The following is a 14,002-nucleotide window of genomic DNA, read 5'->3' on the forward strand; positions in this document are numbered from 1 at the left end:
AAATCCTACGGTGGGGGCTTGGGCCTAGGGGATGCATGGCTGGATAGAAGATCAGTCTCTACCGATCCCAACCCCGAGGCAGCGGGCGCACCTCGGGGAAGTAAGCCTTACCTCTGCATGCGAGACTCTGCAGAGGTGGACCGTTTGTTTCCCTAGCTACTCGTGGGACCTTTATGAAACCAGAAATGAAATGTGTAAAGGAGAAGGAGGAGGGGCCCCAGGGGGGCTCCAGCAAGCAGAGGCGTCCTCAGGAATGCCCCCTCCAAGGGTGATTTGAACAGGATCCCCAGGTCGCCAGCGGGATGGAGGGCTCGGTACAAACCGGGAACACTACCTCGATGACACGCCGCCCCAGACATAGGAGTGGGGCGGAAAAAAGGAGGGCGAAGAAGAAGAGACTCGCGGTGACGGTTTCGGAACCGCAGACGGGCTCTCTTCCGGCGCCCAGGAATCCCGCCACGTCGTCAACGGAGGGCTCCATAGGGGGCACACCGGAAACGGCAGGCGGGAAGCGGAATAGAAAAATGGGAGAGACCACCCAGGTTGGGGCACCTGCCGGGGGTCGACGGCCGACACGCGGCCCGGCGAAAGCTGGGCCCGCGAAAGGCGGGCCGGCCCGGGGAGGCTCTGAGAGGGGGGGCTCGGTCCTATGCACAAGCGGCGGCGGGGGGGCCTGAACTGGTGGTGGGCCTCAGAGGACAGGAAACTGACCTGTTTTCCGAAGACCTACTGCGGTTCGTAGGGTCTCTTAACCTCCGCATAAGCATGTATGTCATGCAGGGGGGGCAATGCACCCATCCCCGGATACGCTCGGTTAGGCTGTGGAGGAGCCACATCCTGATCGAGATGATGGATGAAGAAACCAGGGAGTGGGTTCGCAGGGAGCTGATCAACGTCAGGCCCTGGGGGCTCGCAAACCTGGTGGAGGTCGATCCGGAAGGATTGAAACTGAGAAGGGCGGCGATCTGGATTCCGGGCCTGGGGGCGGGTATCTGGAACGAGGCACTAGTCCGCTGCAAGGCAGCTCAGAATGGCCTAGATTGCCGTGCCTGGAGGGTCGGGCAGAGGACGGAGGATGCAAGGGGCACAAGGTTGGTGGTCGGCGTGGACGAGAAATCGGCAAGCGCCATCACGGCTAAGGGCTCACTTCTCTTCTGCCTGGCGACTCAGGTAAAAGTGAACCTGGCGGCGCCGAGGCCGCAGGGGGATGAGGTAGCTGCGGGGGGCTCACACGAAGAGGGCTCGTCCATGGAGGTTGGGGGGCCTGTCAGAGAGGCGGCGCCCACGGCTTCTGTGGAGGAGACCTCCGGAGGGCCCTCCGAGGAAGCGAGAACCGAGGAGGTATCTCGGATGGAAGTTGACCGGGGAATCCCATCAGGGTCCACCAGTCAGGAAGCGGAAGCGGAGGGAGGTGCTACCTCGGGCTCGGATTAGGGCTGAGGCTAGCATCGTGACCCGCAGGTGGTATCCCCGTAATAACATCTTCACGGAGATATTACAGATTAACCTGTAACACAGCAGGGCTGCAACGGCCCACTTATGCAGGAAAATTTCGGAGGGCGGTACATCCATTGTACTGATCCAAGAGCCCTGGATTGTAAAATCAAGGGTTAAGGGCTTATCTCTGGGAGGATCGATGCTGCATTGTGTCGACTCCTTAGAGGGCGGTCCCAGGGCCTGTATACTAACCATGGGGCTGTAGGCCTTTTTCCTAAAGGACAAGGCGTCCAGGGACATGGTTCCAATTCTGGTCAGATCCCCCACTCGGGACGGCGTGAGGGAGGTAGTAGTCGCCTCTGCGCACTTTCCAGGCGACCGCAGCTGTCCTCCGCAGGAGATCAGTGACTTGGTCTCCTACTGTGAGGAGGCGAATCTTCCTCTTTTGATTGGCTGCGACAGCAATGCTCACCACGTTTTGTGGGGCAGCGCGGCAACGAATAGAAGGGGGGGAGACCTCGTGGAGTTCATGGCCTCGGCAGGGCTGCAGGTGGCCAACAGAGGGGTAGAATCCACGTTTTTCACGACGGGTCGGAGCTCGGTCATAGACTTAACACTTTGTACCAGGGCTCTGCTCCCGGAAATAACTGGGTGGTGTGTCTGTGGGGAGGACTCTATGTCGGACCATAGATACATCACCTTTGGGTTGGAGATGGGTGTTCCGGAACCCGTTAGATTTAGGAACCCCCGGGCAACAAACTGGGAACTCTATAGAGAGGAGCTCGCTTGGCGCCTAGGGGGCTTACCAAGTAAACACCGGACAATGGAGGAGATTGACGAGGCCGCCGACCAAGTCAGCTCCGCTATGATGCGGGCGTTCGAGAATAGCTGCCCTGAGACAGAGGGTCATAGGGCGGGGAGCACTCCTTGGTGGAGCTCTTCCCTGTTCAATACAGGGAGGAGCAGCAGCCAAGGTGCGGACTGGGATCTCTATAGGGAGGTCCGCAGACAGTACAAAAAAGAACTACGGGCATCACAGAGGAGGGCCTGGAGGGGCTACTGCGACGGAGTAATGAATACCCCGGACGCGGCTAGGCTCCTTAGGGTACTCAGAAGTGACCCTGCGGGAAGACTGGGAGTGGTCCGGCGGTGGCTACACAGCGGGACCAGCGGACACACTACAACAGTTTTTCCAGCTCTGCTGCAAAGGGACGGAGGTCTCCTGAACAGCCCGCTGATGGACCTGTTCAGGGCCTCCATTGCGAGGGGGTACGTGCCCGAGCTGTGGAGACACAGCAGGGTAGTGTTCATTCCCAAGGAGGGAAGAGTGACTACACGGACCCGAAGTCGTACCGGCCCGTTTCATTATGAAGACTCTGGAGAGACTGGTGGACCGGTATCTGAGGGACTGGGTGGAGCTGGAGGCCCCTTTAGAGCCAGCTCAGCATGCGTACCGAAGTGGAGGGTCTGTGAGCTAAGCTCTTCACCATCTGACTTCCAGGTTTTAGGAGGGTATGGGCTCGGGACGGCTGTCGGTGTGCGTGTTCGCTGACATCGAAGGGGCTTTCAATAACACGGCCCTGTACTCGATCTGCAGGGCGGTGGAGAGTACTGGAGTGGGGACGGCCATTATAAGGTGGATCCGCTCCATGCTAACCGACCGGAGGGTCGAGGCAAGACTGGGTGGGGAACAGGTCTCCATCGGTTCATCACGGGGTTGTCCACAGGGCGGGGTCTTGTCCCCGTTCCTGTGGTGTCTAGAGGTGAACGAGATATTGCATATTCTGAGGGAAGAACACGGGGTCTATGCTCAGGCATATGCAGACGACCTTGTGATAATGACACAGGGGACGGACGTGAGGAGGATGCAGGGGCTCCTGAACGGGGCATTAGCAAGATTCTCACAATGGTGCCTGGATAGCAAGTTGGCCGTCAATCCTGGCAAGGTGGAGATGGTCATCTTCACTAGAACAACATTTCGATGGATGGGGTGCCTCTTTCTGCATGCGGAAGCGTCAAGTACTTGGGCGTATGGTTGGACTCTAAGTTGACCTTCCAGGAACATATAAGATCAAGGACCAGGTCGGCCTTTGGAGCTCTGTGGGCGTGCCGGAGAGCGGTAGGGGGCACTTGGGGCCTGGGGCCGAAGATCATGTAGTGGATCTACGGTACCATGGTGGTGCCTATGCTCACGCATGAGGCAGTGGCATGGTGGCCGGGAACCAAAAGAGCGGGAGCAAGGCTAGTTCTTGACAAACTGCAGAGATTGGCTTGCCTCTGCATAACGGGCGCCATGAGAACGGCGCCCACGAGGGCCCTAGAGGCTCTGGTGGGGTTGCCCTCTCTGGCAGATCGGGTGCAGATGGAGACGGCCAGGACACCTGTGAGGCTGGCGAGCTGCGGGCTCTGGAGGGAGGGAACCTTCAATCGGGGTCCGTACGACATTTTAGAGGGCTGTCGCGGGGATCGCGGGGTCATGGGCATGCCGAGTGACGTCATGATCCCCGAGATGACCTTCTTTGACAAATTGACCTTTCTCTTTCCATCAAGGGAAGATTGGAGAGAGGGCAGAGTGGGCTCCTGGGATGCACTTGTCTGGTACACGGACGGGTCCAGAATGGTAGATCTGGCCGGAGCTGGAGCGTACTGCGAGACAACGGGATCGAGCTTGTCGGTCCCTCTGGGTCAGTACTGCACTGTGTTTCAGGCGGAAATTTTCGTTTTATTGATGGCGGCCAGAGAGGTGCTTCGGCTCTAGGGGAGAGTCTTCTTCTGCTCGGATAGTAGGGCTGCACTCATGGCGCTGAGGTCAGTGCGTACGCGCTCCTTGTTGATAAAGGAGTGCAAAGGGGTACTGAGGAGGGTGGCTGAGGAGAGAGAGGTCACGTTGGTCTGGGTCCCGGGTCACACCGGTATCCGGGGCAATGAGGCAGCGGACGCCTTAGCCAGAGAGGGCTCCTCGCATAGGCATATAGGGCCAGAGCCCCGCTTGGGGAACGCCCCGTGTGTGAGGCGGGGAGCTCTCGAAGCCTGGGCGAGAGACCGGTCCGCGGGGGGCTGGAGAGTTGCTCCGGGAATGAGGCAGGCGAGGCTTATGATGGATGGGCCCGCCCTTCCTCGGACCAGGGAGCTGCTTAGACTGATCAGAAGGGAGTGTAGAGCACTAACAGGGGCCTACACAGGACATTGCAGGCTTAGGAGGCATCTTTGCTTGCTAGGCATTGGAGACGACCCGGAGTGTAGGTGGTGCATGGAAGGGGAAGAGACCCCGTATCATCTGCTCACCGAGTGCCCTGCCTTGACATGGGCAAGATTGGGAGTCTTAGGAACGGCCCTGATCGATCCGGACTCAGTGCACGGTATTGGGCTAATGGAGTTGCTGACCTTCTATAGGAGGGGCGGTATTCTGGACGCCCTCTAGAGCGGCCTGGGGGCACAACGGGCCCAACGGTGACCTAAGTGCTTGGACGCCCGCGAGGGCGCCCCCCTTTAATACCAATACCAATACCAATACAGGGCTTAAAGAACAAAAACGCCAAATTAATTACTGAATTATAGTAATGGGGGATGCTGCAATTCTGCACGGCTTTTCCACACCTTAACTCCTTTTTTGCATGAAAATGTAATATGATTTCGATATATTTTGCAAAAATACTGTCAGCGGTCATGTTGTTTGTTGAAAGCCGCAAGGTTTTATGGGTCCAACATTAGAATTTGTCATTAGAGTTGCCATTGGCTAAAAAAATGTTACATAGTTGCTTCATGAGTTCCTGTACTCTCAGCATAGACAGGACCTCTATGTGTTTAGTAGCTATATGGGGCCTAAAAATGAAGAGAGTTATGAAATTTTCGTTTATGCCACCATTAATTTCATGAAAAAGAAGTAAAAAAAATATTAGGTCACGAAAGCTGCAACACGCTAGCTTTATTAATATGAACGATACGCGGTGAAAATGTTGCAGAATTACTAAATAGATAGAGGTTCATTTAATGAATTTGTTAAACAAACTGATTACATGATCTAAATTGGGCTCGCTATTATCTGGGCTGTCAAAAAATAGATTAATATAGAATTTGTGCATTTTGAACTACTAAAACGTAAGTGTGTAGTGTACCTCAATGCTTGCAGTGTCGATCTAGATGCGCCTCCAGCTGCACTTTGTCCGTCGTTCACCGGACCCCGCCTCGACTTAATAATAACCACCCTTACAATATTTATAAGGAAGAGCAAATTTAGACCAATGGTGCCAGCCACTGGAACTTGTTGGATTATATCAAATCGGGACTCTTTAATCCAACACCTAGAAAATAAAATACATAAAAAACTAGCACTTGCATACATAATAAAGTTCATAATAGACGCGGGAAATTGGTAAAAAAATTTCTATTAATAAAATCGAGCGTAGGGAATTGTTGGACCAATATTCCTACAGTGCTTTTCATAAAACTTCTGGATTCCTCCTGCGTCGGTTTTTGCTTACTCGAAATTGCTGACGTTTCGCCAATCATCCTGTTGCCTTCTTCAGAGCTTGACTGAAACTGGATCTATCTACTCAGCAAAAACCGACGCAGGAGGAATCCAGAAGTTTTGTAAAAAGCATGTAATTGTGATTGGCAAAAGTTTCTTTACGAAATTTTATAGAAAAAAGTATAATTTCCATAATACTCAAATAATAATAAATATATAAAATATATAATATAATATAAATATAATATATAATAATAAATATATAGAACTCTCCTGACATAAGAATTAATTTTACTATCCTTAACTAAACCTAGCTTTGGCTTATTTTAAAAACAAATACTCATTACATTTGTGAATTAGGTATCCGATAATCTCACAAATATTCGATGACAATATTTCAACTAACTGAAATTATATATTAAACAATGTCAAAATGCCGCGAGGTGTATTGTTTACGAAGCGATAATTGGAATGAACTGAAGCAAAGTGAGCTTACATGTCTCTCTGGAACGACATATTCCTGCAAACTCCGATTGTATCTTGGTTGAATGGACCAAATAATACCTAGTTCCTACTCGTATGTGCATGATATTGATTCATCAGATTGTAACCCTTGTTTTACAGGAAAACTTTCCAGTTTGTTTTTCTTTATGTTTAATATTTCATATTATATTTCACGGTCTTCCTTTTAACGCGTAGGATGGATGCACTTATTTTTTTTATAAAAATAACAAGTTACTGTAAGTGAAGTGTCTTTGGTTAAATTTTGAAAAAACACAAGACAAACATGTAGAGGCTGTAAGGTGTAAGGTATTTTGAACAAATTTCTCTAAAAATGAGCTAAGTATTTTGATAGTTATTAAAATCATTAATATTTTGGGCTTAAATTTTATATTATTACTATAAATTTGATAAACGCAATTTTCATAAAAACAAGTTTGATTTAGGTATTTGATTTGAGCATAATAAACGAGTAAATGAAGAAGTTTATCAATGTTTATTTTTTATTATTATCTAATAAGAACTAAAAGTTCAGATTTTCACGAAATTATATATATTCACATCACTATGGTTTCGACAACATGTCTGTGAATATGTATAATTGAATAATGAAACTTTTAGTTCTTATTTATTTTGTTAAATCGATTTTCATCAAGTACAAGCCACCTCAGTTCAAGTTTTCTACGAACATTACTAGTTGGGTTAATTTTTCCAAAACAGCACTAATGTACTTTTTACAAAACTATCGATCGATCCAGTTTCAGTCAAGCTCTGAAGAAGCCAACAGGATGATTGGCGAAACGTCAGCATTTCGACTAAGCAAACACGACGCAGGAGGATTCCAGAAGTTTTGTGAAAAGCATTACAGTAGCATGTGGAAGTTTCTTTGAAAAATATTCCTACACTTGTATGATAACATTTCACACGAAATCGCAATCAAGACAAAGATCAGAACATAAAAATTTATTTCGGCCGATTGACGAGATTTTTCTCGAACTCCTTCTTAAAAAATACAATATCACCATCACTAATGAATCACCTGAATGAATTTTGATAAATTTAATATAGGTATGGCGGGAATTTGAATGTAAATCGTAAAACGATATCCATGCTAAAGGGGTAGGCACACGTGAAATATAACAAACTGGGTGGCATTAAGAAAATTATTTTTTATTTAAAAGGCTTATATGGGCCATTTTAAGTGTGAAATAAAACAAAGTTCAAAGGTCTGCTTCCGCTCCATGAGTTAACCAAATCACCTGTGAGACATTTAGCTCAGTCCTGGTGGAACCACATGTCGTCTAGGTCCATATGGTTCAATTTTATCATCGTTCTTGAGCGCACGCCCTTAAGGGTGACTTCCTTAGCAACAGCTTTTTCAGAAAAGGGCCGACAAACTCCATACACGTTTTTTAGAATGCATTATCACCTGGTAAACCTCGCGTAGGTAGTTGCCATCCTATTTACGGAAATTTTGTGCATTTAAAAATGCACCTCTTCGCTAAAGATGATTTTTTGGCCAAAATTGGGATCGTAAGGAATCGACTGCCTTAGGTTCTGTTGTACACTTTTACCCTCCGCGGCGACGTTCTCAGCCGAACACAACAACAACAACAACCAACTGCCTATATAAGGACCAAAACACTAAAATTTTGATGCACCGAACCAGAACTGTAGTTTTGGTTAGTTTCTTCGCCTCGGAGTTTTCGACAAGCTGTAATAACGGCCAAATAACAAAAACAAAAGTTGACCACAAATTTAGAGAAACTCAAGTAGATGAACTAGGTCATACAAGAACTTTAAAATGCGACTTGTAGTCATATATGAAAGAAGAAGCACCCACACGGTATCTAAAGAAGACTCTCATATAAGTAAAAATACGAACAGGAAGATTTCGACAAGGGCGCAATAGTGATGACGACAGTGGCTCTCTAACTGCCAAGTTGCTTTTTCATTATAGATTAAAACCTTCTAGTGGCATCTTGGGTGTCGACTTTTCTTATGCAATGCGTGCGTGTTTCGAAGAATGGGGACGCTGGAAGTAGAGTTGTCTACTTCTTACCCTTCTGAACGAAACCCAGGTGACCCTGGAAGAGTCCTGAATTATAGCGACACTAAGGTTCTCCGATAGTCTTGCAGCCAGACTGGCCATAAGCTGCACGAATCGAGTTTAACGATATGCCAGAATTAGGTTTATAAATGTCAATAAGGACGACCTCTGTTCACATGGTTCAAAAAACCAACAGACAGTAGTGTGCTTGTTCCCGCAGTTTAAAGGCATCCATTAAATCTAACCGCTATCGTGTGCGGCACGAAGACGTCGCAAAATAGTTTCATAGAAAACGAGTTTTTTCTCCAACAATTGTCCGTGGTTTTTACCAAATTCCAATCCGAGAAAAGGGCAATAGGTTACAGCTTTTGAGTTTTTATACCTTCGGGAATTACACGGGAATGAAATTGCCTAAATGCCGACCCCGTGGAGGCAGCTTTTTGGACGTTGCACTCCCTCACTACGTGGTGGACACCACTTAGTGAGGGACGAACTATACCAGTCAAAGTTGGAAAATGATATGCATCTCGAAAACAAATTGTTTTTGAAGAGAAATGAAATAGTCTTTCAGTCTACTTGGGCCAGAATCAGACGAGCGAACCGAATGGGCTGCGCCCGATCCGGCTCCAAGAACTAGGGTGTACGCACGAATCCGAGTGATAGACGCTGCTGCTTGGGAAGGCTGGATTGTTCTACTCCTATAAAAGCGAAGCGCCAGCGCGCAGATATAAATAGGCAAGTATATGAACCGTAAGTTTGTAAACAGTTAATGACTTTGTAACCCGAACGAATTTTGCAGTTTTAAAACTTGTCGACCAATGTCTTAATTCTGTCGGGTTAGTATGCTCGTATTTCTGTTATTAGTGAAAAACATACAAAAGACGAGCTGATACTTGTTGCAATCCACTTTCCTTTTATCCGTCAAAAAGCACTTTCTGTATACTCACTGACGTAAGCTACTAAAGTCATGGAGAAAAATATGCAGGTCTTTTAAGACTGCCTAAACCTAAAAGATAATCAGATCTTAGCCAGCAGATTCGATGCTTCACAAATAGCGATTTGTTTTTGCCATAAATGAGCAGACTTGGTCCGCTACTCGACCAGATTCGCTAAAATTAATAGAACTCTCGTTTGACGTTAGTGGACGCACCAAAAGCCTTAATCCGGAAGATCAGATTTCTCAAGGACTGAATGTCTTCATCAACAAGTTGCAAAACTTTACACTATTGGTGACCCTAACTCAAATATGATTCCGGCATCAGTGTGAACAAATTTTAAATACCCAGTGATTCATTAATGTTAGCAGATATTTTAACGGTAGTATTTTGATCTCAAAATTTTAAGATTTAACCCAAAATTACTGACATTAAATGTATTTTTTGATATTTTTCTGTTAATAAAATTTCCTTTTCATTGGATTGTAACAAAAGAGAGAAGACATTGCAATAAATAATGTTTTGCTTCATGTGCGTAATAGATGCAATTTTCCGTTGCAAAAAATCCGATATAATAAGTACCTATACCCACTGACATCAAAGTATGTTATTTATTTACATGTAAATTATTGACAAATCAAAAAATTGTAATAAAATGCAATTCACTCAGTGGCGTAGAATTTGAAGAGAGTCAGCAGTCAAGCAATTTAGTAGGATTAGATGGCGATACCTACACGTCCTTCAAAGTACGACAAGGATACGCCAAATAATTTACTTACTACTTCAAAATACCCAATTATGCACCGATCAAGTGTGGGTGTTACAGCATCACTTTAAAACGCCTCGTTGCCATGATCGTGAGCCACTTTAGCGCCGAGTTTGTGAGCGATCGGATGTTTTTAGTAGATTTTAACCACGGTCTGTTAGTTTTGGTTAGTCATTTTTGACGATCATTTCACTAAGTCCTGGTCTGCAAAAATGTACCCAAAAATTAATGCCGATCACTCGCGAACGTTTGAACTGTGTATAATTATTTTACAGTAGGCGGAATAAAATATACTATTAAAGTATTGGGCAAAAACGTTTTTTTTTTACTTTTAAACAATACATTCTGAAAATCAGTGACAAACCACATTTTATCTAAGTGATTTGGGTTAAATCTTAATATTTTGGCTCAGGCTTCTACAGTTTTTAGAGAACTAGCCTGTATATTGAAACAAGTGCATAAAATTCTGGAATCCATAAAGTTCTAACAGATAGGTTGGCAAGTCAGGACGTCTGTCCTAGATAATTAAAATTAGGGTGTGCGAGTCCGACCAAGATGCTGCAGAACACTACACGGAAGAAATAATCATACGATAAATCGGAAGCAGAAACATTGATATATCTCGGAAGCCAGGTGGACACAAAATAGGCCAGCTCGAACATAATTAACTCAAGTTAGTTAGGAGCGATAATACGTACAGGATAGGGAATTCTGCACAAACATTAAGAATAATAAACCCAGAACAAATAAAAAACCCGGTGGGGAGAAAAGCAAGTACGACGGGTCTCGTCTGATCCAAGCTAATCCTCAGGAGAATTAATAAAATTTCTAAAGAAAAGCGACGTTTCTGTTGCTGTCGCAATGTCTAAATAGCCGCAAATTCTTATTGCATTATCGAACTGTAAGAAAATCAGGAAACAAGTCAAAATTATTAAACATTTATTTATGTGCTTAAAATATTTTTACGTAGTGTCTTGTGCAAACTTGTTGATATACGATACTCCCTTTCGATTATACACCCGATAAATATTTGAAAGTAATAAACTGCGTGCCTAAGTAAATAAAATTTCGAATATAAACACAGAAATTTAGATAAAGATGGGTCGCCTATGGCGACGAAGGCAGGCCACGCACTGTTTATTTAAATCTGTATATTTTATTTTCTATCCCGTTTGGGCTCTGTCGATCACGTCCGTTTAATCAGGCTAAAGTAAAACTGTTGTCGCAAACGTGATAGCTCCTGAATGATTTTTTAAGTGTATAAATGCCACGCTAACAGAATATATCAGTTTAAACCACAAATTTGGTTTCTATTGTTGGTATAATGAAAAATTAGGTTTTAGTTGTATTTTGAAATTTAGCCAAATGGGTTTGATTGGTTTGCAAAGGCGATGTTGACTGTGCAGCCAAACCAAATTTGTTCTACTAAGCTCAATAAAAGTTAACTTTTGCTTATCTAGGATAATTTAACACTTATCCACGCTACTTATTTCACCATATTTAATCTAAACACCTTGTCTAAGAGTGTTGTTAAAATTCAACGTATCTTAATTCACTTGCATAAATAAAATATTAATTTAAGTGAGTTTTTCTTTAATATACTTTGTTCCACCGACCATTATCTACTTTTTCAAATCAGGTATCTAGCATATTATCAATTTTTTTTTTACTCCCTACTTTAAAATATATAATTGTGATCAGACCCAAAGTGGCACTTTAAAACTAATTTAATTAGTCGCAAATTTTGGACACATTGTAAGTGTGATAGACGAAAAATCAATCCTTAATGTCCATTTTCAAACTAGCGATTCTCATCAAATGGTTAAAAGGATTGTCTTCAAGATAATGTTACAATTTTGTAAATTTTTAAAATACCATAAGATTTTCAAGGAAATTCAAAAACTAAGTAACATACCGGCCATTTTACTGAAAATAAGGAAATTAGCTTTAATAGCAACAATTTTCATTACATGTAACACATACAAAAAAAATTGGTATTTCAATTTTTTCGACGAAATAAATATAAAAGAATCCCGTAAGCTTTCCTGTATATTCCCTAATTTTCATAAAAATTTATTACCGTGTATTTCACAAAGCCGCGTTTTAAAGGCATAGTTTAAAAAGCACACAAACTTTTCATGTAGACTGGCAAGGATACGCCAAATAATTTACTTACTACTTCAAAATACCCAATTATGCACCGATCAAGTGTGGGTGTTACAGCATCACTTTAAAACGCCTCGTTGCCATGATCGTGAGCCACTTTAGCGCCGAGTTTGTGAGCGATCGGATGTTTTTAGTAGATTTTAACCACGGTCTGTTAGTTTTGGTTAGTCATTTTTGACGATCATTTCACTAAGTCCTGGTCTGCAAAAATGTACCCAAAAATTAATGCCGATCACTCGCGAACGTTTGAACTGTGTATAATTATTTTACAGTAGGCGGAATAAAATATACTATTAAAGTATTGGGCAAAAACGTTTTTTTTTTACTTTTAAACAATACATTCTGAAAATCAGTGACAAACCACATTTTATCTAAGTGATTTGGGTTAAATCTTAATATTTTGGCTCAGGCTTCTACAGTTTTTAGAGAACTAGCCTGTATATTGAAACAAGTGCATAAAATTCTGGAATCCATAAAGTTCTAACAGATAGGTTGGCAAGTCAGGACGTCTGTCCTAGATAATTAAAATTAGGGTGTGCGAGTCCGACCAAGATGCTGCAGAACACTACACGGAAGAAATAATCATACGATAAATCGGAAGCAGAAACATTGATATATCTCGGAAGCCAGGTGGACACAAAATAGGCCAGCTCGAACATAATTAACTCAAGTTAGTTAGGAGCGATAATACGTACAGGATAGGGAATTCTGCACAAACATTAAGAATAATAAACCCAGAACAAATAAAAAACCCGGTGGGGAGAAAAGCAAGTACGACGGGTCTCGTCTGATCCAAGCTAATCCTCAGGAGAATTAATAAAATTTCTAAAGAAAAGCGACGTTTCTGTTGCTGTCGCAATGTCTAAATAGCCGCAAATTCTTATTGCATTATCGAACTGTAAGAAAATCAGGAAACAAGTCAAAATTATTAAACATTTATTTATGTGCTTAAAATATTTTTACGTAGTGTCTTGTGCAAACTTGTTGATATACGATACTCCCTTTCGATTATACACCCGATAAATATTTGAAAGTAATAAACTGCGTGCCTAAGTAAATAAAATTTCGAATATAAACACAGAAATTTAGATAAAGATGGGTCGCCTATGGCGACGAAGGCAGGCCACGCACTGTTTATTTAAATCTGTATATTTTATTTTCTATCCCGTTTGGGCTCTGTCGATCACGTCCGTTTAATCAGGCTAAAGTAAAACTGTTGTCGCAAACGTGATAGCTCCTGAATGATTTTTTAAGTGTATAAATGCCACGCTAACAGAATATATCAGTTTAAACCACAAATTTGGTTTCTATTGTTGGTATAATGAAAAATTAGGTTTTAGTTGTATTTTGAAATTTAGCCAAATGGGTTTGATTGGTTTGCAAAGGCGATGTTGACTGTGCAGCCAAACCAAATTTGTTCTACTAAGCTCAATAAAAGTTAACTTTTGCTTATCTAGGATAATTTAACACTTATCCACGCTACTTATTTCACCATATTTAATCTAAACACCTTGTCTAAGAGTGTTGTTAAAATTCAACGTATCTTAATTCACTTGCATAAATAAAATATTAATTTAAGTGAGTTTTTCTTTAATATACTTTGTTCCACCGACCATTATCTACTTTTTCAAATCAGGTATCTAGCATATTATCAATTTTTTTTTTACTCCCTACTTTAA

The 14,002-nt window shown here is 43.5% G+C and overlaps 1 protein-coding gene across 2 annotated transcripts in view; it reads right to left on the bottom strand.

The window, feature by feature from the left end:
- LOC132703038 (calcitonin gene-related peptide type 1 receptor) overlaps positions 1-14,002 on the bottom strand; it is a 95,740-nt gene that overhangs the window by 28,100 nt on the left and 53,638 nt on the right. For both annotated transcript variants that reach the window (XR_009619011.1, XM_060672062.1), the window contains exon 8: positions 5,553-5,738. Coding sequence is in view for 1 of the 2 variants with exons in the window: in XM_060672062.1 (XP_060528045.1) it covers positions 5,553-5,738 (186 nt within the window). In the remaining variant the exon portion in view is untranslated. The remainder of the gene's footprint in view (positions 1-5,552; positions 5,739-14,002) is intronic.

Source organism: Cylas formicarius, unplaced genomic scaffold (assembly GCF_029955315.1).
Source record: "Cylas formicarius isolate icCylForm1 unplaced genomic scaffold, icCylForm1.1 PGA_scaffold_6__28_contigs__length_40554024, whole genome shotgun sequence".
NCBI lineage: Eukaryota > Metazoa > Arthropoda > Insecta > Coleoptera > Brentidae > Cylas > Cylas formicarius.